We start from the raw sequence: 24,095 nt of genomic DNA, 5'->3' as shown, positions 1-24,095 counted from the left end.
ATTCTATCACCAAGGCACCGGCATATTCAAAATTTACCTGTTTAGTCGCAGCATCTGATAGATTCCTAAGAGTCCAAAGACAGTTCTGAACGAGACGTTGACTTGGATCTGTCAGGTGAAGCCCTAAAGCTTGCATGCCACCTGGAATATGAAAAGAGACCTAAGGCAATGGCCATTAGCTGGCAATTCCTATCAGCACTAAGTGTCTTTTCTAGTCTTAGAGGGTGTGCCTCTTCACTGCCAAAGCTTATCCCCTCTAAGTCCTTTATTTATTTTCATTTGCTAGGATGGTGCTCAGTTTCCCCTTCTTTTCCCATTCACCTCAACTAGTGGTAACTTCTGTCAAATACCCAATGTGGAAAAAGCCTTCTCTGTCTCCACTCTCCTCCTTACGTAATTTTACTTTCGTCCATTCAGTCATCTCAAAAATATCCACCTAAATAAAATCAGACCATTGTGAGCTGGAGCTGTACCAATGAGCAAAATATTGCATGGCCCCTTCTCTCATAGAGCTCATTCACGGGCTAGCTGGAGGCAGACAATAAACAAATATACAATTAATAAGCTGAAACTACACAGTGTGTCAGACGGTGCCAAGTGCTATCAGGAAGAAAACCCCACAAGTGTCGGGGGGGAGGTGCCCTACAATTTCAAGTAGGGTAATTAGGTCACCTCAGTGTGAAGGTGACATCTGTGCAAAAATATGAAGGAGGACCAATCCTAAAAGGTACTGGAACTCCAGTTTATTACCAGGAACCGTATGAAAATGACTGACTCCAAACCGTGTGACCCAACGGTTCATAACCTTCTGCCATTCAGGACCCTAAGGAAGAGCATTTGTACGGGCGGTGGAGGGTAAACGGACGCTCAATTCCTCACTCACTGGCTTAACTTCACCCATCTCTCTCCTACTGAAATCCCTTCCGAATGTAGTGAGCTACTTTCCCTTGTCTCCTTGTTCATCTCTTCAGGTCTGTTTTATTTTTCATTTTAGGTAGGCTCCACACCCAGTGTGGGGCCTGAACTCATGACCTGGAGATCAAGAGTCGCATGCTCTACTGCCAGCCAGCCAGGTGCCCCTTTTCGTGTCTCTCTTAAAAATTAAGTCTACCTCCCCTAGGAGACAAGCATCATCCCTATCTGGCTGCTTCCTCCTAGCAGCTCCAGCTACTAACAGAGACCTGCACACGGCTGATGCTCAAGATCTGCTCCATGCCTAGATCCCCCTCCTCTACCTTCTCTCCTTCACAGATTTCATTTCCTCCCTTTACTATTCACACGAACAGGGTGGATTTGACCCCAAATGTCTCATCAGAATACCCGGTAGACTTCAAAAACATGTAGACCTGCTCATTCGGCAGGTCTCAGGTAAGAGTCCACGCAGATGACTTTAAGGCATGTCCCCTCTTCCCCCCCTACACTCAGAGGTCAACTCCCAAATCTCTAGCCCCGTCTCCCCCTGCATCTCTGTGCCATACATAATCCAGCTACCTACTGGCCTTTTAGTCACTCTATCTCAGCTTCTTAAATTACCTTGTTCCAAAAATTAACCAATTCATTCTGGTAGCTCCATTTAGGATGTTCTCCCCACCACAAATCACTTCTGGTTGCCCTTTAGCCCCCAAGTTATTACATTTTATGGGCGCTATCAGAAGCCTCAAAACAGTCACCCTTTCTATTTTTCATACCGAAAACAGAAGTTTGTAACACAGCTCGGTGGCCTGAACTGCTTGCTTTTGGTCAAACTGTCATACATTGTTAATAATAATCCAAACACCTCACTGTGATGCGATGCCACTGCTTAACAACCACTAATAACTTCTCATTATCTCTAAGACAAAGGCCAAATTCTTTAGCATAACCTTAAGGAACCCTTTAGAATTTGGATCCCACCTAGCACTGCAAACTGACCTGTTCTACATCTGTGGTTCTAAAGCTGGGAAAAAAACAAACCATGAATAAACATACATGTGACAGGGGCCTAGAAATGTCTTGCAATACATGGTCCTTGCCTAGCCCATCAACCTCATCCTGGGTCCTGGGCTACTCATCCGTTATTCATTAAATTCAAGTTACACTTCCTCTTTAGCACTCAGAACTCAACAATCTCTTTCTTACCATCAGGACATAGCATAGGGTTCTTTTCTCTGCCCGGAAAACATCTAATCCCCACTTCTCATATGGCTAATAGGTACCTTCTCATCCTGCAATCTCATTTTACATCCCTTTCTCAGAGGAGCTCCTCTCTCCCCTTTAATTCTGATCACTACTTACTGTTCCTTTCTTCTCTGATACTCATTCTAAGCTGTTAATGCCCCCATTTTTTGCATATTTTTGTCACCCTCAACAGAATGGAAGAATAAATATAGGGACCATATCTGCTTAGTTATCCAGTATATACCACGTGCTTATTCCAGTGCTTAAGACATAGGTGCTGAATGTTTTCAGAACGCACAAATGGACATCAGAATAACCTGGCTAACTTTTTAAAATAATGACCTTGTCATTCCACTCCAAGGATTCTGATTAAGTCCAAAACTCTGCATTTTCCTCAAGTACTCATATTTCTGGAACAGGTGGGCCAGAATTTCATCCCCTTATTCCAGATGAATCCAGCCACACCTGTCTGTCTCAGTGCCAGCCAGCTATCCTGGGCAACCATAATGCCCCTTTCTCCCACAAATTCTCAAATAAAACTACTCTCAACAAGTAAAAGAGGTGTTACTAACCCTACACTTCATTCCAGGTATTTTCTTCTATTAAATGCTTTCATATTTTTCCCCTTCCAGTTTTGATATGAAACTTGGTTTGAGAGTCCAGGTAGATACTGCTAAGTGAGTTACAGAAAGAACTGATGCTGGGTAGTTGCAGAGTAACTGTATCCTCATGATAAAAAAACAAAAGGCTGTGGCTGGTCCACCAATTCCTCTCCTTTGCTACCAACACGCACAACAGAAACTACCGAGTATTAGCCATCATTTTCGATGGGTAATAACAACTCTGCCTAAACTGGCCTAGGCTTAACCAGCACCAGTGCGGGTGTTAAGCAACACATACACTTTACATGCGGTCTTGGCTGCAGACTGAATAGAACCGTCTAGTTTCAGCCCATTTCCAAAACCATTAAGATCAAGTTGTATCACCCTTTTCCTAAAACAAGTAATCCAATTAGAACTGCCAGATGTTGCACACGAGACTGAGAATGCTTACCGGCTTCTACAATAGCTGGTTTATTACTAGAGCAGACAGACAGCACCTTCAGTACTCTGCTTGTGGTCCACAGTAGTTTCTCGTAAGTGTAGGTCCTCATTATATTTACTAAAGCTTGAGGTCCACCACTAGCCAGAATGATCAGCTAGAAAGACATGTATATACTGTTAATCACAAAATTGTCATCATATGCCCAAGAAAACAACCAACCTATTTTTATTATACAAGCATGTCAGCCAGCTTTGCCACTGATCTAAATGTATTCCCAGACCCCATTCTCCAGATCCCCACACTGGGGCCCCATTTACCCCCTCCTTCTACAGGATTCCACTCAAGTTCAGGTATCCCAATACTCCCAAGAATAGATCAACTCTGCCCCAATTTTCTTCCTCCCACACCGATCAGAACAAAACAAAACAACAGAAACCACGCTGGTGTGCGACAGTAATGCCCAGATATTATTGTTGTATCAAAGCGGAGTTGTTAAAAATGTGAACCAGAATGGGCACTTAAAACTCCTAATCCTTTTGGCTCTTGGCTGTTTTAAAATGAGGTCTCATCAAATAAGCATTCCTTCTTGCCCTTTACTTCCCTCCATATTCCCACCTCCAAACTATCCTGATTTTCTAAACACAAATCTCATCAGCTCATACCTTGCTAAAACTGACTGCATTTAGTCATTACTCTTTTAACATATTCTACAAGGTCCTGCAGGACCTGCCTGCTGAGCTCAATAATCTCAACTCAAACCTTTCCTCTTCTTTACTATTGTTTCTAAGTTTATTTATTTTAAGGGACAGAGAAGAGAGCGAGCACATTCAAGTGGGAGATGGGCAGAGAGAGAGAGAATCCCAAGCAGGCCCCGCGCTGTCAGCACAGAGCCCAACTCAGGGCTCAGTCTCACGAACTAGGAGATCATGACCTGAGACGAAATCTAGACTCAGACGCTTAACCAACTGAGCCACTTGGGTGCCCCTTCTTTACTCTTTGTATCTCTTGAATTTCCCAAACTCATCACTCTTCTCCCTCTGTAGGGCTTTCAAAGGTGCCATTTCCTCTAATCTTCACCTAGTCGATCTCTCCTCACCCTTAAGACCTGAACACAACCTATCACTTCCTCCAACAGGTCTCCCTGAACTTTCAAAACAGGGTTTGGTTCACTTATATGCTCTCATTGCTCCTCTTAAATAGTAATTATATCATTTCAGTGCCTATCTCCCACCTAAGAATCAAAGTTCTGAGAGGAGTTTGCCCACTACATCCCCAACACCTAGCTTGATACATACAAACGTTTATAGAAAAAAAGATGTCTAACTTTTTTTAAGGATACACACAAAGGGTGAGGCATACAAAGAATTCGCTAGAGTCCACAGAAGGACATGACATTGGGGTTCCCAATGTTCCATGACAACCACATTCAGAAAAATTCTTTTACCTTGCTTTCTTGGTTGCCGTAAGCCAAAATCTGAAGGCAGTCTGTCGTAATAGCCAAGAATTTAACATTTGTTTTGTTGAGCAAGGCAACCATTTTCTGCAGCCCACCAGCTAAACGCACTGCCATTTTAGCTCCTTCTTGATGCAATAAAAGGTTGTGGAGAGTTGTAATGGCATAAAATAATACAGAATCCACTGGTGACCTGGGAAGAAGAAAAAAGTCACATCAGAAATGCAGTGATGGCACTCTTCTCCTTCTTAGCTGTGAGCCTTCTGACCATGTTTTCTTACCCAAGCATCTTCACCAGGGCGGGGATGCCCCCAGACTTAAAGATGGCCAGCAAGCCCTCACGGTGATGAGAAAGATTGTGCAAGGTGCCAGCAGTACAGCGAGCTGTCTCCACGTCGTTCGTATTCTGCATGGTGCGTACGATGGCAGACACCATCTGAGGAGAACGCATGATGGCGTGTCTGGAAGCTTCCTTTTTCGAAAGCTGATGGACCATAACTGCAGCCTTATTAACCACCACCTATAACGTACGGGAATTAAGAGACATCATTGGTTTTCAATACTGACACTGGATGGCTATTTTCAGGCTCCTTCCTGGAGAGTTTCCTTCAAAGCAGATCGCGAGCCAGCCTCGTCATTACTGACCTGGTCCTCATCGTTTAGCAGTTTTGTCAGTTCGGGGATTGCACGTGTGGCAAGTTCGGCATCATCTTGATAGTTAATCAAATTTACAACTGCGTGTTTCAGCATCTGTGATGGTTCAGCCAAACGCTGGACGTTAGTAGGGTGAGCAGCATCGAATTGTGTGGATGGGATCTGCATGCCCTCGTCTAAAGTCTCAGGGAACATAGCAGCTCGCACTCTCTGAGCTCGTGTCATCGCATACTGACCATCGATATCTGGAAAAGGTAAATTCAACACCCGTTATTCCCAATTCAGCACTGTGCTGAACACATGCTACGCCAAATGTATTACCGAAATGTTACCTAAAGGTAACACTGCCACCGCCCCCCTTTCTTGACACCACTTAAACTGTTACACACCAACTTCTGTAAGAAGAATTCTCAAAACTGCATTCTGACTTTCAGTAAGGCAGTAATGTAACACCCTTACCAGCCACTTGTTCTTGAGTGAAGGACTGAGAAAACCCCTGTTCCCACTCGTACAGGACTTGGGTGGTATCCACATCCTCTTCCTCAGGATTGCCTTTACCACTCAGAGAAGGGGCTGTGGTGGTGGCGCCAGAATGGATTCCAGAGTCCAGGTAAGACTGTTGCTGCCAGTGACTGACAGCTGCTTTTCTGTCTGGCTCCATGGCCATGTCCAGTTCCATCAGATCAGCTAGAAAAATCCAACAGCATTCGCATTACTGCCAAGGAAATGTTATCTTCATTAAAAGATCTGGGATACGACCCACTGAAATGTTGTTAGAAATAGTCAAATGTGGAAGACAGCCAAGAATAACAATGATAGCCAGGATTAGCTCAGTGAGGAAATATCTACACTCTTAGGGAACCACCTAACAGTTACTCACTGAATTAGTGGAAGAATGCTACTGCATCCAGGCTCCAGAAGCAGTCATCCAGACTAGATTCCTGCTGGTGGCTTGTTTGCTATTTCACCAAGCCATTAGGAGGAGTGAGCAGAAAATGGAGCGAAAGGTAGCCTGACAAGTAAGCAGGGAGAGAGTAAAGCAGGGGATCTGAGCCAGACTGGGTTAATGGCAATGAAGCAGAGCCCCAATTCAGTAACTAAAGACTTGTGATACAAACCTTGGGTAGCCATTGCCCACACGGGATTTGCAAAACCGGTGTATGGTGTGCTTCAGATACCCTAAAAGAGTTAATCAAGTCATTAGGATTTAAAATTTGCTTGTTTTTAACATTTTTAAGCCACTACGATGGGCTGATAAATATTACGGACCACATCCATAAATAGCCGCCACCCCTTTTACCATGTGATCGTGAAACCCAAACCCCAAGGTCTCCTCTATACACCTCAGCCACAGCTCCAGCATTGTTGAAAACTCCAAGTAAAAACTCCTTTTTAACAAGCACCTCTTTTTAAGTAGGAATACAAATTATAGTTATTCAGGATGTCAAAAAGCACAATTATTGATGCGGATGAAGAAAATTTATAGTGAAAGCCAAGGTGGGGAAAAAAAAGTATTCAAAATCAATTCCTCCTTGAGTTCCCAAAAGCGTTCTCCCTTTTTAACTTCTTTCACTGAAAAACTCATAGACCTTTTTGGACAGTGGTTTTAAAAAAGACCAAATTTTCATTAAATGGTTTTTCTTTACTGATACAATACAATGCCATATAAAATACCTTTATAAAGCAAATGGATCAGAACACTGGACTTTAGATCTTTTACTAAGAAGTAAAATTACTTTTCAAATGAAAGTTTGCAACACAAAAAGAATCTTTTTAGTAAATTTTTTCTAGTTCAAATTTATAGCAATGATGTATTATAAACAGAAGTATTACTCACTGGAGTAATGTTTTATCAGTATGAAAAACTTAATCATATACATAAAAATCTTAGCATCTTTGCATTTTGGCTTTACTGTGTAACATTCAGGAAAACACTGAATCACATAGGAAACTAGTTGCAAATGAGAACCGTTTGAAGGCTCATGGCCACTAGATATTCCTAAAAACAAAACTTCCTTTATTACACAGTATTCCCCTAAACAAATTTATCTTGCACTACAAATTAACATAATGGTTTACCAACACGTAAAGATATGGACTAAAATATTTGCGTGTGAACTGTGTATCCTATCACCGTAAAACAGAGTTTAAATATGTTTAATGAAAGTTGGAAACTACCGTCTAAAGTCCTATTTGCTCTATGTAAAGGAAGCATGTGTTAATTATTCCTAAAATTGCTCTTCCAGTACTAGATTTTTATAACCACAAAGGTCACTTGACACGTAAAGATGACAAGAGCTGTGGATACAACTGTTTTAGTTTCACGGTAGAAACAACTGACAATCTTTGTACAAGGCAAAATGAAGGACAGAAAATGAAGGTGATTCCTGTCAGTATGAAATCTTTTAAGATACTAAGCAGGATTATGTGTGTTCAATGTTTTGATTCAATAGGACTAGAGTGGGGCATAGAAACCTGAATTTTTAATGAATATTCTAGGATGCACAAGCAATCTACAGACCACACTGAGAAATACCCAAGGGTTCTGTTCACTGATGCTGTGTTTTAGCTTACATTTTTCCACCTCTCTGGAAACTGAGTTCTCCACTCCAGTTTGCAGTTTATTTCCGGGAAAGGCAACTTAAAACAAGTTCTACATTGGGCTCTTCCTTTGGCCCATGCCACAGGGCTCAGAAACCAACTAGTCACTATAATACACATACAAAATATGTGTAAATCAGCTGTATAGTTACTGGTAAGGCTTCTGGTCCAAAAAAAAGCTACTACCAGTAGTTAAGTTTTTGGCAAGTCAAAAGTTATTCACAGATTTTTGACTGTGTAGGGGGTCGGTGTTGTTCAACGTTCAAGTGTACATGGCTTCAAGGAAAAAAATATTTGCAGTATTGTTTCCTTGTTGATGCAAAGGCAAAATATTTAGCCATGTTATTGTGTAAAATCTGTTTATATGGGATGACCTGTAGTTTGACCACAATTTATAATGATTTTATGGACAAAGCAAGTTCATACTCCAAACTTAAATATCTATTTGTATGTTGAGGATTCCTCAATACTATTATTTTTATATACTTTAAAATTTATGCAGCATATGTAACAGTGAGTCTACAATCCTACGTCGTAAAGGAGGCCAAGTATCAATCCAGCAGGTTGAGAAGTAAAAAATAGGAATGAAAATGGGGATCTACATAAGCAACAGTATATATCAACTCACCTCCTACATTACACTGCAGACGAATCCAAATTTACCAAACTATGAGAACTATTCACTAAAGAAACTGAATATACTGTCCAAAGAGATCTAGGCCAGAGTCCTGCCCAAAAGGAAAGCCTTCCTCATTCTTCCTCTGGACAGAACTTTCAGCCCAAGGATTGGCTCCCTCCACTACACCCTGTCAATCATTAGGGGTCCAATCCTAAAGCTCCCAATCAACCAAAGCTTACCAAACACATCTGGAAAGCCTTCAAGAGCAAAGGAAAAAGTTCAAGAAAGAAGTAACAGAAAAAAACGCGGACTCCAGAGAAACACAGGATTTTAAAATAGGGGTAAGGGTGGGGAGAAGGAAACAGAATGTTTCAATTTACTACCCTCATAAAGATTGGAGATAATAAATTAAAAGCTCACTAGGTAACCAAAGTTGAGAAAAACTCCTAGAACATAAAGGAGAAAGATATTCAAAATACAAAATAGAAGAAACAAGACGATCATCTAGGGGATCAGAGCTCCAACTAATAGGCATTTCAAAAAGAATCAGGAGAAACAAAAATGGGGAAAAGCCCATTAATACCAACTCAAGATAAAGGGAGGATAATGCTAACAAGTTACGAAGTACTAGAAGTCCCAAATGCAGTGATCACAAACTACAGAACACATTAGGATGCTCTGTGTCCTGCCAGCTTCGTCCCCACCAAGTGGTACCTTGACAAAGAAAGAGGGTTGCCAGGATCGCCAATTTATCCAGTTTAGTGAGGTAATGGACGCATGCACCCTTTTATTTTTTCTTTTTGTTAAACATATGTTCTTTCCAGTTATATAATTTGTAAAGAATACCTCAAAATTTATCTTGCTACTTCTGATTTAAAATCTGTAAAAATTTAGAAAAAAATATACACTCTTTATATACAATAATTTCTATCTAGGTGAAAAGTTCATTCTGATCCATATCTTATCCAAAGTGTTACTATGAGTAATTTTTCCTTCAACTTTTTTAATAGGACTACTTAAGCATTCTAGGTTTTTCTTTTTTATTAGGAAAATTTTCAAATACGCAGGAGAGTAGACACAACTGTATAATGAACACCCACGTTACCTATACTTAACAACTGTTAACATCAGGCAGTATTTGTGCCCACCCACAGAATAATTTTAAAGTAAACTATATACATTATTATTACTAGTAGTAGTTCATCAGGTGGCTATGAAAAGTAAGGATATTTTCTTGCATACCAAAACATTACTATAGAAGATTAGCCTTACTGGCTGCTACTCCAGTTCACAGTGAGTGAATTGGAGCCTCTACTTCACCCTGTGTACTTTAAATGGCCTTCTGTCAAAGTCGATGTGAGAATTCTGGACATGATATAGGTCTCACGCTGAAGTTTACTTCTCCAGTTCCTATTAGGACAAATTATCTTAATTACCCTAGATTTCATAAAATTTGAGTATTACTAACTAGGAGTAACTTTGCTATATAAAAATAAAGCAGATCTATTATAAAACCAGTTTTATACTGGCCATTCATGCTAACAATTCACTTTCCAATAACCTGTACTAAAAGAACAAAAACCAGTCACTTACTCTGTTTTAAAGTAAGAAAACCCAACTCTATTTCAGGAGCACGATAAACTTATAAAAAAAATCCTCAAGGATTAAAAACATTTCTAAGTAAAATTTGTTTTGTAAGTCTAAAAGCACATACATACGCATTTTTCTTGTCATTACTAATATCTTGCCATTCACAAAATTTATACTCTCCTCAAATCTTCTGTTTAGGCACTTTTCATGTATCACTAATTTTTTTTTTTTTTTAACATTTATTTATTTTTGACAGAAAGAGAGCGTGAGCAGGAGAGGGGCCGAGAGAGGGAGACACAGAATCTGAAGCAGGTTCCAGGCTCTGAGCTGTCAGCACACAGCCCGGCGCAGGTCTTGAACCCACAAGCGGTTGAGATCATGACCAGAGCTGAAGCTGGACACTTAACCCACTGAGCCACCCAGGCGCCCCTTATCACTAACAGTTTTAAATCACAACTCAATCTAGTTACTTCTCTACTTTTACTCCTCAGCTGTGTCTGTGTATATTCTGAGAGGAGTCTTCCTACACTGGTCAATAAAATATAAATACCTAGTGACACTTTTGCTCCTCCAAAATTCCTAATATTGATGCCCTTGCTATTACTTTAAATACATAGGTGTAAAATGGCTATTGGAAGAACTATGAACTGGGAAAAATTAGGACACTTCCCAAATGATCGCTTTCCTTCCTTCATTTTATGGTCTTCTCTATCTTCTACCCTACCTATAAAGTAATATATGCTTAGTGTAAAATATTTTTCTTTGTCGTTCCCACAATTAATGACATTTTGGTATATTCGGTATTTTATTAAATTTACTATTAAGTATGCTTTTATTATAAAAATATAAATATCAGAAGCGTGTGGGTGGCTCAGTCAGTTAAGCGTCTGATTCTTGACTTCAGCTCAGGTCATTATCTCACGGTTCATGGGATCGAGCCCCACGCATCGGGCTCTGTGTTGACAGAGCAGAATCTGTATGAGATTCTCTCTCCCTCTCTTCCCCTTCCTCCTGCCCCCCATAAATAAACTTAAAAAGGGTACACACACACACACACACACACACACACATATAAATCAATTTATTCCTTACTGTAGACACTATGTATGTATATATATGCATGTATATATAGAAATCAACTCCTTATTCCTTATTGTAGATGCCTAAAAGTGTTTTCATTTGTATCATATATCTGTACTATAATTAGCCAAATCTCCCATTCTTGAATATTTAGTTTGTCCTCCCCCATTTAGTTTGCTACTCAAACAATGCTGAACAAACACGTTTGCATATAAATAGTTCTCTTTAGCTTCTTCCACTTCCCTTCCACATGAGGACTGCTAAAAGGGTAAAAACTTTTAGGGCCTCTGATACACAGCTCCAAAAGACTGATGGAGCACAAACTGATACAATTTTCAGAGAAGGCCCCATATGAGAGGCCGGGCCAGCCTACCGGTGGAGCAGCATCAACTGTTACCTCAGGACATCCTGTAGCAGCTATGTCCTCCCATGTAATATACACATTACCCCACCCTGTTTCTCTAAATTCTGAGATTACTCAAAAAAAACTTTTTTTGCCACGTGTACAGCCTTCTTGGCTTGCCAGATTCTTTAAAAATGTTTTTTTAATTTTGAGAGAGAGAGAGAGAGAGAGACAGAGAGAGAGAATCCCAAGCATGCTCCACACTGTCAGCACAGAGTCCAATGCAGGGCTCAAACTCACAAACCACAAGACTATGACCTGAACCAAAATCAAGAGTTAGATGCTCAGTCAACTGAGCCACTCATGTGCCCCTTGCCAGATTCTAGAGGTAGTCCTTTTATATTTTCATAGGGTACATGTATATGTTATATATAAGAAGTTCCTTGAATAATCACTGATACAGCATATTTAGGCCTATCATGTGTGTCTGAGAGTATGATTTCACTACTTAAAATAATGTGATAATGGTAATATCCTTTACACTTATGATATATCCTTACTGTCACCAATGAGTACCTTCATACATAATCTCTGGTCAGTAACATAATCCTAAAATAGTCTTGATACTCCAGAGGAAAAAAAAAAGAGAATGTTTTAAAACAAACTTTTACTTTATTCACTCTAAGATCAAGTCACTACAAAAAGCAGATGATTTTTCTTCAGCCTACAGTACTCTAAGCAACTGAAAACACTGATATTTTAAAACACAGTTATTTCAAAGTACACAATAAACAGGCTTTATCTATCTACACAGGCACATTTTTATAATTTCCAAATATAATTTTATGCTCGCTAAGTTAAACAAAATGTTTAATACTGTTTATGTGGTAAAAGTACAAAGATTACATGCCAGCTTCTAAACACCTGGGCACAAAGGGAATCAAGAAAGAAGGGTATTAAAGATGGCTTCAACTCTTTGGCATTTTTTTAAGATAAATACAGCAAAATTACACACACCTCTTAATATCTAGGCCACCCATGAGTGCATGGCTGTTTGTTACATTATTCTCTATACTGTGCGCAGCAAGAATAACTGACTGAAAATAAGGAAATAGTTCTACATCAGCATCTCAGGTAAAGTAATTTAAACCCCAAATGTGATTTTAAAATATAAGAAAATCTTTGTACCTTTTCAAACAACTGAAATGGAACTATCCATAAAAGACACAAATATTTCATGTACACTTCTGTCAAACCAGCCAAACCTTACAAGTCAAGTACCAAAAGTGAGGATAAAATACTCCCGTCTCCTTGAAGAGGCAGCAGTCACAGTAGCTCAACAGGCTACAAATCTATTTCAGAGGCTAGAGACTGCAGCTATGTGGGAGGATCTGTTTCCACTACATCTTGAAACTGAAAATCCTGTTCCTCTTAAGTTCATAAAATGATGATTAGCAAAATCCTTTTAAACTGAGGACATTCTTTGTTAACATTCTAGAGACACTTTTACAACTCTTTTAAGTTACACAGTGATAATACTGCACAGAAAACAGTTCACGGTTAAACTGAATTGTTAATAAAAAGTGACCATTATGTACAAACTACTTTCCTATGTACAAATAGGTTAGAAAATCATAATCACAAAAAGATCTCATGTATAAAAGCAACAATAAAAACAAAGTACATACAAGATTAAATGTAATTATTTTTTTCTTGGCTGGAAAATCATTTTGTACTATATAAAGATATTGTTGGTTTTCTCTTAGTTAAGGCTAGCTAATATCCTTGGTACACAGAGAACTAAAGACAAATCAATAAAAAAAACATCAGGGAAAGGGCAGAAACCATCATTTCAAAGGAAAAATACAAAGTAAGCAATAAATACACACAAAAGAATTTAAACTCATTTATTTTTTGCATATCAGCCCAGCAGATTTAAATGATTAATAATATCGACGGCTAAGACGATACAGTTGACCCTTGAACAAGGATTCGAAATGCGCGGCTGCACTTGTACGTGATTTTTTTTTCATCATGATTAAGTATACTCTTTAATCCCCATCCCTAATTTCAACCCCACGCACGCACCTCCCTTTGGTAGCCATCAGTTTGTTCTTTATAGTTGAGTCTGTTTCTTTTTCTTGTTTTAATAGAATTTATTGTCAAATTGGTTTCCATACAACACCCAGTGCTGATCCCAACAAGTGCCCTCCTCAATGCCCATCACCCACTTTCTCCTCTCCCCCACCTCCCATTCAACCCTCAGTTTGTTCTCAGTTAAGAGTGTTTCTTGTTTTGCCTCTCTTTTTTCCTTTGCTCATGTTTTGCTTTTTAAGTTCCATATGAGTGGAATCATACGTTACTTGTCTTCGACAGATTTATTTCACTTAACATCATGCTGTCTAGCTCTGTTCATGTTGTTGCAAATGGCAAGACTTCATTCCTTGTTATGGTTAAATAATATTCCACTGTGTGTGTGTGTGTGTGTGTGTGTGTGTGTGTATACTTTTGGCCCCCTCACCATCTTTTTTTTTCCAAACACACACTAGAGTGAACTCTGAAAAGCCTAAATCATAGTACATGCACCTATAGTGGCTTCCTAGTGCACTTTGGATTTTATTCTATATCCTTATGGATCTGACATAAATATAGATGTATAGGTATAGGTATAGGTATAGATACATACGCACAACCCACTATCTCTTCTTTATCCATTCATCTATCGATGGACACTTAGGCTGCTTCCATACTTTAGGTATTGTAAATAATGCTGCAATAAACGTAAGGGTGCATGTATCTTTTCAAATTAGTGTTTCTGTATTCTTTGGGTACAGATCCAGTAGTGGAATTACTGGATCACAGGGTAATTCTACTTCAAATTTTTTGAGAAACCTCCATACTGTTTCCCACAGTGGCTGCACCAATTTGCATTCCCACCAACAGTGTAAGAGGGTTCCTTTTTCTCCACATCCTGGTCAACACTTGTTTCTTGTATACATTTGGTTTTGTTTTTTTATAGTACAGTACTATAATAAATGTATTTTCCCTTATGATTTTAACATTTTCTTTTCTCTAGCTTACTTTATGGTAAGGATACAGTACTTAATACATACAACACACACACAAAAATGTTTTAATCCTGTTTATGCTATTGCTAAGGCTTTTTTCTCTATCAACAGTAGGCTACTAGCCATTAAGTTTTGGAGGAGTCAAAGTTTTATGCAGACTTTGGACTACATGGGAACTGGTGCCCCTAATCCCCACATTATTCAAGAATCAACTGTAGTTAAACTACCAGAAACTTTTTGGAGGGTAGGTTGGCACTACCCATTAAATATGTGTAAATACCCTCTGACTTTAAAATTCCATTTTTATAATAGAAACATAATTTGTAGCAATATTCACAGAAGAATGCCAAGAGGTCTGCACAATGAAGCATTCATAGAAAAAAACTGGAAATTACCCAAATGCTCAACAAGGCAATGAATGAACAATAATTTATACACTCGCCGAACAAACATGTAACACCTTTCATGTTACTGGCATTGCAGTAAGAGTGAATACCAGAGTCTGAGACTCAAGCTCGTACATCCAGTAAAGTGTGGATTCTGCTACTAGAAAGTTAAGCAATAAAAACAAAACAATTTAAAGAGAACTTCTGTGAAAGAAATAAACAAGGTGAGAAGAGAGTGAATGGTGGAGAAGGGCTATTCTAGGTAAGCATGGGATGACAGGAACCTTTGAGCAGAGGAGGAACCAGCCAGCTTAAGATGGGGCAGAACACTTCATGCAGAAAAAAAGTGGAAAGGAAGGTATGAGCTGTTTGGTAAAGGTACTAAAAAGTCACCAGTGTAACAAGAAATCAGGGAACTATGAAAAGAGAAAGGACCAGATCAACAAGGATATAGAATAAAATCCAAAGTGCACTAGGAAGCCACTAGAGGTACACATGTACTATGATGTAGTCTTTTCAGAGTTCATTCTAAGTGTGTGTATGGAAAAAAAGATGGTGAGAGGCCAAAAGAAAAGCAGGGACACCAATAAGGAAGCTACTGTAAGTGGTAAATCATCCAGGTGAGATGCAGTAGTGGATAACTATGTAGCCTTTAAAATGAATGAAAAAAGACACAGAAAAAACCCCCACATATCTAATATGCAAAGCATCTGCACATTTTATGACATTTTTGCATACATTCCCAGAATTAAATGCATGTAAAAAATACATTCGTACCTGGGGCACCTGGGTAGCTCAGTCAGTTAAGCATCTGACTTCCGCATAGGTCATGATCTCACAGCTTGTGAGTTTGAGTCCCGCATGGGCTCAGAGCCTGGAGCCTGCTTCAGATTCATTCATTCTCATTCTCTCTCTCTCTCTCTCTCTCTCTCTCTCTCTCTCCCCCGCTCATACTGTCTCTCTCTCAAAAATAAACATTAAAAGAATTTTTTTAAATACATTAGTATTAGAAATGATACTTTTCCACAGTGCCTGGGTGACTCAGTTGGTTGAGCGTCCTATTTCAGCTCATGGATTTTGTGAGATGGAGCCCTGAATCAGGCTCTTCACGGACTCTCCCTCCCTCCCTCCCTCTCTGTCCCTCATCTGCTCCCGTGCACGTGCGCGCACACGTACTCTCTCTCTTTCAAAATAAATAAGCTTTAAAATAATTATACGTCTCCAAGAAAATAAATCATTTAGCCCCAATGTGTGTTAACCAGTGATACACAGCATTAAGGAAATGTTTCTAAGCATAAAAGCTAAGTGGCCCATAAAATAGACTTTCTGCAAAGGAAAGATGGTAACTTCTCAGCAACCATTTAGTACCTCAAGGCAAGAACAAATTGCTTTAAAAAAAAAAAAAAAAAGGACATATTCTTTGGATAATAATGTTTTCCAAATGCAAGGAGATCAAACTCACTGCAGTTTTTAAATACTTAGACAAATAACATTTTATTTAATTATATCAATAGTTTTCCTATTTTTTAGTAATTTCATAGAGATTTTCATTCATTTCTTGTTCTACTAAAGTGGTACTATTCTAAGAATCAACTGCATCACAACATAATGCGCCAGTTTAGTGGACTTATTTCAAATAATACATTTTACAGCATAATTTGAGGATGCAGCCTCGTAATATCAGGTAAACATCTAATTTTGCCCTTGATGTATTTAACAATGTACCATCATTAAATGCTTAGTAACTTTAGTTCTGAGCCTAATGTTATTTCATTGAATTTTCCCAGCAACCTTGTAAGTAGACAACATTCCCCAAATTATTAGATTAAAAGTCTGACTAGCAGCCATTAATATGAGTACAGTTGCTCCGTTAAAATTGAAATCCAGGTCTTACATTTAAGCTCAGAGTCATGTGCCCTTTTAATCAAATCACATATCCCACTCGCACCCCAAAGTTAAAGACAATTAGTATTTAACAATGTTACAGATCAATTCAAGAGAAAGGTTAACAAAAAGAACTATATTCTTTGAACAGCGACTACAGAAAAAGATCAATCTAAGATGTGAATCACTATATACTTCATACTTTGACTATGTGCCTAGCCAGACAGCACTACTGCTGACAAGAAAATGCAATCAAACACACGAGTATATCATGCCAAGGAGATGGAAGAGTTATTTCGAGAGAATTTCTACATGTTGATCTCTAGGCTCTGACTATAGGAAGAATTAATGGCAGGAAGTCAATGACTTCTAGGAGTAATTTATTTAATGCAATGCTTTCTATCCCTCAGCAATAACCTTCCTCTTTTTCACTTGTAGTAGTCTCCCTTTTCCACCATACCAGCACACAGACCTTTAAAAAATAAGAAAAAAAGTTCAATGTGTGAACCCTGTGAGGGCTGGGGCCCTTTAGTTTCACACTGTATCCAAAGTGCTTAGCATGTAATAAGCTTTTAGGTATTTGGCAGACTAAATGTGCCAATAAGAAAGATGTTCAAAAACTAGACAGTAGAATAAAATGTAATACAAAGGCTTAGATAGCCAACAAACAATTATGTATAACCTAGGAGACTTCTTAAATTCCTTTAGAAACATGAAATATTCATTTATGAAAGAACATATCTCATCTGAAACAGAGGTCAACAAACTTGTTCTGTAAAGGGCCAGACAGTAATTACTTTAGGCTTTGTGGGCCATAAGATGGGAGTACACCAAAATAAAAAGCTTTGCACAGCAAAGGAAACCATCAACAAAATGAAAAGGCAACATAATGAATGGAAGAAGGTACCTGCAAATGATATACTGATAAAGGGTTAGCATCTTATACAACTCAACACCAAAACACCCAAACGATCCAATTAAAACTGGACAGAGAACCTGAATAAACATTTTTCAAAAGAAGACCTATAGATGGCCAAAAGACACATGAAAAGATGCTCAACACCACTAATCATCAGGGAAATGCAAATCAAAACCACAATGTGATATCACCTCACACAACTCAGAATGGCTAATATCAAAATGACAAGAAGTAACAAGAGCTAGCAAGGATGTGAAGAAAAGAGAATCCTTGTGCACTGTCAGTGAGAGTGGAAATTGGTGGAACCACTGTAGAAAAACAGTATGGAGGTTCCTCAAAAAATGAAAAATAGAAATACTATATGATCCAGTAACTCCACAACTAGGTGTGTACCCAAAAAAAAAAAAAACCAAAAACACTAATTGGAAAAGATATATGCACCCCATGTTTACTGCAGCATTATTTATAATAGCCAAGATATGGAAGCAACCTAAATGTTCATCCACAGATGAATGGATAAAGAAGATGTGGTATACATATACACAATGGGATACCACTCAGCCACAAAAAAAAAAAGGAATCTTGCCATTCATGACAACATGGATGGCCCTAGAGGGTATTATTATGTTAAGTGAAGTCAGATAAAGAAAAATAAATACCATATGATTTCACTTGTATGTGGAATCTAAAAAAAAAAAAAGAACAAAAAGCCAGAAAGACTCATAAATACAGAGAACTAGTGGTTCCCACAGTGAAGAGGTGGGGGAATGGGTGAAATAGGTGAAGGGGATTCAGAGGTACAAACTCCCAGTCATAAGACAGATACGTCAGAGATGAAAAGTACGACATTGGGAACACAGTCAATAATATTGTAATAGCGTTGTATAGTGATAAGTGGCAACTATTTATCATGATGAGCAGTGAAATCACTATGTGGTACACATGAAATTAATACAACACTGTGTGTCAACAACAATAAAAATTAAAATAAAAAACTTTGTCACAGCTACTCAATTCTCTTGTAGTGTGAAAGCAACCACAGACAATATACACATGAACAAGCATGGCTGTACTTCAATAAAACTTTACTCCTGGAAATTGCAAATTTGCTATTTCCCATAATTTCACATGTCAAGAGATCTTATCCTTGACTTTTTAATCAGTCATTAAAAAATATAAAACGTATTCTTAGTTCTCAGGCCATACAGAAACAGGTGGAGGACAGAAGTTGACCATCCCCTCATTTATTTATTACATACTTTCACTGGCAACAAACCAAAGGCAAGTGAGTTTACATTTTAATTAAGTACATTAAACCTAAATGTGAAGACCCATAACAGAAAGGGTTTTTAAGTGAGTTAACAGGTTACTTGAGAGGTCACACACAGTTTTTGCCTGTATCTTCAGAAACAGATTGTGTAAAAAACAAAACTGGACCAAATGACATATGAAAGCCACAACAAGACCATTTATTTGGGAAAACCAATTCAGGCCATTAGGACTGGGTATGGATTAAACCAGAATTAAGCCTCAATATATGCATACCTTTAAAAATCTTTTTTTACTATAAAGATCTCCAACTTTGTTTGAAGGACCCTTTAAACTGACTACCAGATCCTTCCAATGGTTCTTACCTGGAAATTTAAAAAACAAGAGGACTCTGCTCCATCCCCATGGTTCTCTATCCCAGTAGAACTGGGATAGGACCCTGGCATTGCAATTTTTAATTTGTTTAAAGCGTCATACATGTTGCTGACACTGATACCCCCAAAGAAGGGCTACAGCTATAGACAAATAATATGATCCAATTCTATTATATATAACATGCTGTTACATGCATAACAATGTTATATGTATAATGTTTTATATATATAACATTAGTCAGTAACTCAAATTAAATTAAAACAAATGTGACTCCACAGAGTAACCCCAGGACCAGCTCCTAAAGAAGCATCTATTCATTAAGACACTACAGATTCTAATTATTTAATCTTTTAGCAACCTTCAATACCCCACCATACATGTTAAGTTTATGTTACTCTCTCAAACAGAAGGACATTTTTGCTGCCTTTGACAGCTTTACCATAGTAAAAAGTTTCATAATCATGAGGCTCTCTTATATTTAGAAAGAATAGCAGAATATTACAAAAGGTAGAGTGAGCTAGAAAGCTTTTATTTTCAAAATGTGACTACTTTCATTATCTCAATACAAAAAACCTTCAAGGAATAATAGCTCTAAATCTGTTCGAAGTCCAAAAATACACCAGTAAATGAGTCATAACCTGGAGGTATATATCAATGTCTCATTGGCATATTGTTTTTTGTTTTCTCAATTTGCCGATTTGTTAATCAACATTTTGTTTCACAAGTTTTCCCACAATTCCTTCATTTACTCAACAGTTCAAGGACATAGCAATACCAAGGGCGTGAATACAACGGATGCATAGATTTCATTTATTGAGTGCTGGATGCATAGGGGCACTTGTACCCCAATGTTTATAGCAGCACTCTCAACAATAGCCAAATTATGGGAAGAGACTTAATGTCCATCAACTGATGAATGGATAAAGAAATTGTGGTTTATATGCACAATGAAATACTACGTGGCAATGAGAAAGAATGAAATATGGCCTTTTGTAGCAACGTGGATGGAAATGGAGTGTTATGCTAAGTGAAATAAGTCATACAGAGAAAGACAGATACCACATGTTTTTACTCTTATGTGGATCCTGAGAAACTTAACAGAAGACCATGGGTGAGGGAAAAGAAAAAAAAAAAAAAAAAAGGTTAGAGAGGGAGGGAGCCAAAACATAAGAGACTCTTAAAAACTGAGAACTGAGGGTTGATGGGTGGTGGGAGGGAGAGAAGGGTGGGTGATGGGCATTGAGGAGGGCACCTGTTGGGATGAGCACCGGTTGTTATATGGAAACCAATTTGACAAAAAATTTCATATTAAAAAAAAAAGATTTATTAACAAATTTATTCAACAAATTTTTATGTAACTGCTACTCGCGAGGACATGTAATAGATTCTGGGTATACAGTGGCAATTAAAGCAGATATGGTCCTTGTATCCTTGACCGGAAGGGAGACAATAAGTGAATGAACAATTACAAAGAGTGATAAGTGTATATAACTAAGTCACAAGTGGAAGAAGGGAGTAGAATGACACAAGGACAAATGGAAGGTTTTAGAGTGGACAAAGCCTTCTTGAAGGTAATTTTCAAGCTGAGACTTGAAGAAGGATGCAAAAGAGCCAGCATGTAAGGAACAGAGCAGAAACATTCCAGAAACAAGAAATAACATGTACAGAAGCCCAGAGTCATGAAGACCCAATCACTTTAAGAACTAAACCTTGAGACCAGAGTGGTTCAATTATAGTGGGAAAGAGTGGATGCAATGAGATGAGGCTGAAAATAGCCAGACTGTGTAGGGCTGTCTAGCCTTCGGTTAAGGAATGCATTTCTTTTTCCTAAGTGCCACTGAAAGTCCACGAAAGGTCATAAGCTGGTTAATAACAAGATCTCATGGAGTTTTTAAAGCTGGTTTTGGTTATATGGGAAAACAACTGAAAGAGAACAAGAAATAAAAAAGGGAACCTGTAAAGAAACCATAGCAAATAGTACAGGTAATAGATGGTGGCAGCTTAAGCTCAGATCGTAGCACTAAGCACAAAAATAGCTACACTGGAGAAATACTTTGGAGGTAGAAACAACAGACTGTTGATGGACTAGTTCTAATAAATGAGAGGAATTAAAGTAGGATAAGTGGAATTAAAGAAGAGTCCTACAGGGGCGCCTGGGTGGCTCAGTCGGTTGGGCGGCCGACTTCAGCTCAGGTCACGATCTCGCGGTGAGTTCGAGCCCCGCGTCGGGGTCTGTGCTGACAGCTCGGAGCCTGGAACCTGTTTCGGATTCTGTGTCTCCCTCTCTCTCTGACCCTCTCCCCTGTTCATGCTCTGTCTCTCTCTGTCTCAAAAATAAACGTTAAAAAAAAAAAAAAAAAAGAAAAAAAAAAAAAAGAAGAGTCCTACATATATGGGTTGAGCAATTAAGTTGTGATACTAAGTTTAGTGCAATGTAGGAAAAAAGAGGAGAATGTTTCTAGAACTGCACTGTCCAATATGGTAGCCACTTGTTACATGCGGTTATTTACATTTACATTTACTTTCATAAAAAATTTAGTTTTCCATATTGCCATATTCAAATGCTCTAGAGCCACATGTAGCTGGTGGCTACCACACCGGGCAACATAGACGTAGAACATTTCCACCACCACAGAAAATTCTACTGGTGAGTAGAAGGAAGGTGTTACAGAAGGAAGAAAGAAATACATACATAATACCAAATGCTAGGTGGTCCGGCAAGACTAAAGCTAAAAAGTATCCACAAGGTTGGTCAACATGAAGGTCCAATAGGACCTCAGCAGAGCATATTCGCTGGAATAATGAAAGCAGAGCATGAACTGGAATGGGAGATGAAAAGTGCAGACATGTCCATAGGGTATGGACACATCATGAAATAGAGAAGAGAAATAAATGGAGCATTAGCCGGAGGAAAACAAAGGGTGTCATTTCTAGAATATTCACCCAGCCAACACACCTTTACTGTGCACCCATAACTTCTAGACATTCTTCTGAGTACCAGAGATATAAAATCAGGACAAGATCAGGAGAGGAAGAAAGAACAAACAAGCAAACAATGTTATTTCAGAGTATAATTAAGTGCCACAAACCAAATAAAAGAACAGAATATGAGAAAATTAAAATGAGCGAACAGAAAAGACCTCAATGTAGAAGTGGTATCTAAACATGAGCCATAAATGACAAGAAGGAACCATCTCTGCAAATGTCTGGAATATACCTGTATGCTACTGGGAATGATCTAAATGAGATAAGATTCACTCAACAGATATTTACTGATCATCTATTATGTAGTATGACTCTAGGCACTGGGAGGAAGAAAGCAGTGAAGGACACAGACAAAAATCCCTGTCTTTCTGGAGTTTACATTCTAGTAGGCTAAGAAAAAAGAAAACAAACAATCAAAAAAACCAAAATATTATGTTAGAGAGTGACAAGGGCTATGGAGAAACATAAAGCAAGAAAGGAGATAGGAAGATGGGGAAGGACTGTGATTTTAGACAGCATAGCAAGAAAAAGCCTGAAGGAGATCAGGAAGTGAGCCATGATATGGGATCACGCTTGACCAGTTGGAGGAAAAACATAACATCCTGCACAGATAAAGAAGACAAAAGTAGTAAGTGATAAAGAGAGTGTAGACACAGAGGGATTTGTGCTTTTACTGAATGAGATGGTAAGCACCTGGAGGTTTCTGAACAGAAAAGTTACATATCTACTGCTTTGTAAGGGTTACCTCTGGCTGCTGTGTTGAAGATATATTTTAGAAGAACAAAGGTGTAAGTAGGGAGACCAGTTAGGAAGCCTTTGCAGTAACCCAGGCAAATGATTACAACGGTACTGCTATAGTAAGAAATGGTTAGATTTTGGATATTGTTAAAGGGGAGAAAAGACAGGATTTACAGACAGGGTTTCCATACTGAGTGTTAGAGAAACAGGAGTCAAGAACAATATGGTTAGGGCTGCCTGGGAGGCTCAGTCAGTTAGGCGTGCGACTCCTGATTTCCGCTCACATCATGACCTCACCATTCATGGGTTCGAGCCCTGTGTTGCACTCTGCTTTGACGGCATGGAGCCTGCTGGCAGTTCTCTGTCTCTGTCTCTCTCTCAAAATAAACAAACACCAAAAAATGAAAAAGAACAATATGATTAGAAGTCTGAGTACCTGGCGCTCTCTCTCTCAAAAATAAAAATAAACATTAAAAAATGTTTTTTAAAGAAGTGGGGGGTGGGGGTCGCCTGGGTGGCTCAGTCGGTTGACCATCCAACTATAGCTCAGGTCATGATCTCAGTTTGTGAGTTTGAGCCCCACGTCAGGCTCTGTGCTGACAGCTCAGAGCCTGGAACCTGCCTGCCTGAGGTCCTATATATATATATTATATATATATATTATATATTATATATATATATGTTAAATATATAAATATATATATATTATATATATGTTAAATATATAAATATATATATATTATATATATATATGTTAAATATATAAATATATATAATATATATATATATAAAAAAAATTAAAAAAAAAGAAAAGCCTGAGTTAACTGGAAGGATATGGTTCCATTCAGAAACAACTAAGAGAAGCAGCCATTAGGGGAAATTGAGAGCTCATTTCTAGAAAAGTTAAGTCTGTGATACTTCTTAGACACC

At 38.4% G+C, this 24,095-nt stretch overlaps 1 protein-coding gene across 3 annotated transcripts in view; it reads right to left on the bottom strand.

Annotated features, from left to right (window-relative positions):
* The window catches only part of CTNNB1 (catenin beta 1), a 41,202-nt gene that overhangs the window by 6,629 nt on the left and 10,478 nt on the right, over positions 1-24,095 (bottom strand). For all 3 annotated transcript variants that reach the window (XM_058729523.1, XM_058729525.1, XM_058729526.1), the window contains exons 2-8: positions 6,427-6,487; positions 5,768-5,995; positions 5,300-5,553; positions 4,936-5,174; positions 4,646-4,847; positions 3,211-3,355; positions 38-141 (exon numbers count right to left, since the gene is read on the bottom strand). In XM_058729523.1, coding sequence (XP_058585506.1) covers positions 38-141; positions 3,211-3,355; positions 4,646-4,847; positions 4,936-5,174; positions 5,300-5,553; positions 5,768-5,995; positions 6,427-6,439 — 1,185 coding nt within the window. In that variant the 5' untranslated portion in view covers positions 6,440-6,487. The remainder of the gene's footprint in view (positions 1-37; positions 142-3,210; positions 3,356-4,645; positions 4,848-4,935; positions 5,175-5,299; positions 5,554-5,767; positions 5,996-6,426; positions 6,488-24,095) is intronic.

The sequence above is a fragment of the Neofelis nebulosa genome, chromosome 5 (genome assembly GCF_028018385.1).
Source record: "Neofelis nebulosa isolate mNeoNeb1 chromosome 5, mNeoNeb1.pri, whole genome shotgun sequence".
In the NCBI taxonomy this organism is placed as follows: Eukaryota; Metazoa; Chordata; class Mammalia; order Carnivora; family Felidae; genus Neofelis; species Neofelis nebulosa.
The sequence above is the reverse complement of the archived record's forward strand: the minus strand, read 5'-3'. Positions and strand labels throughout refer to the sequence as shown.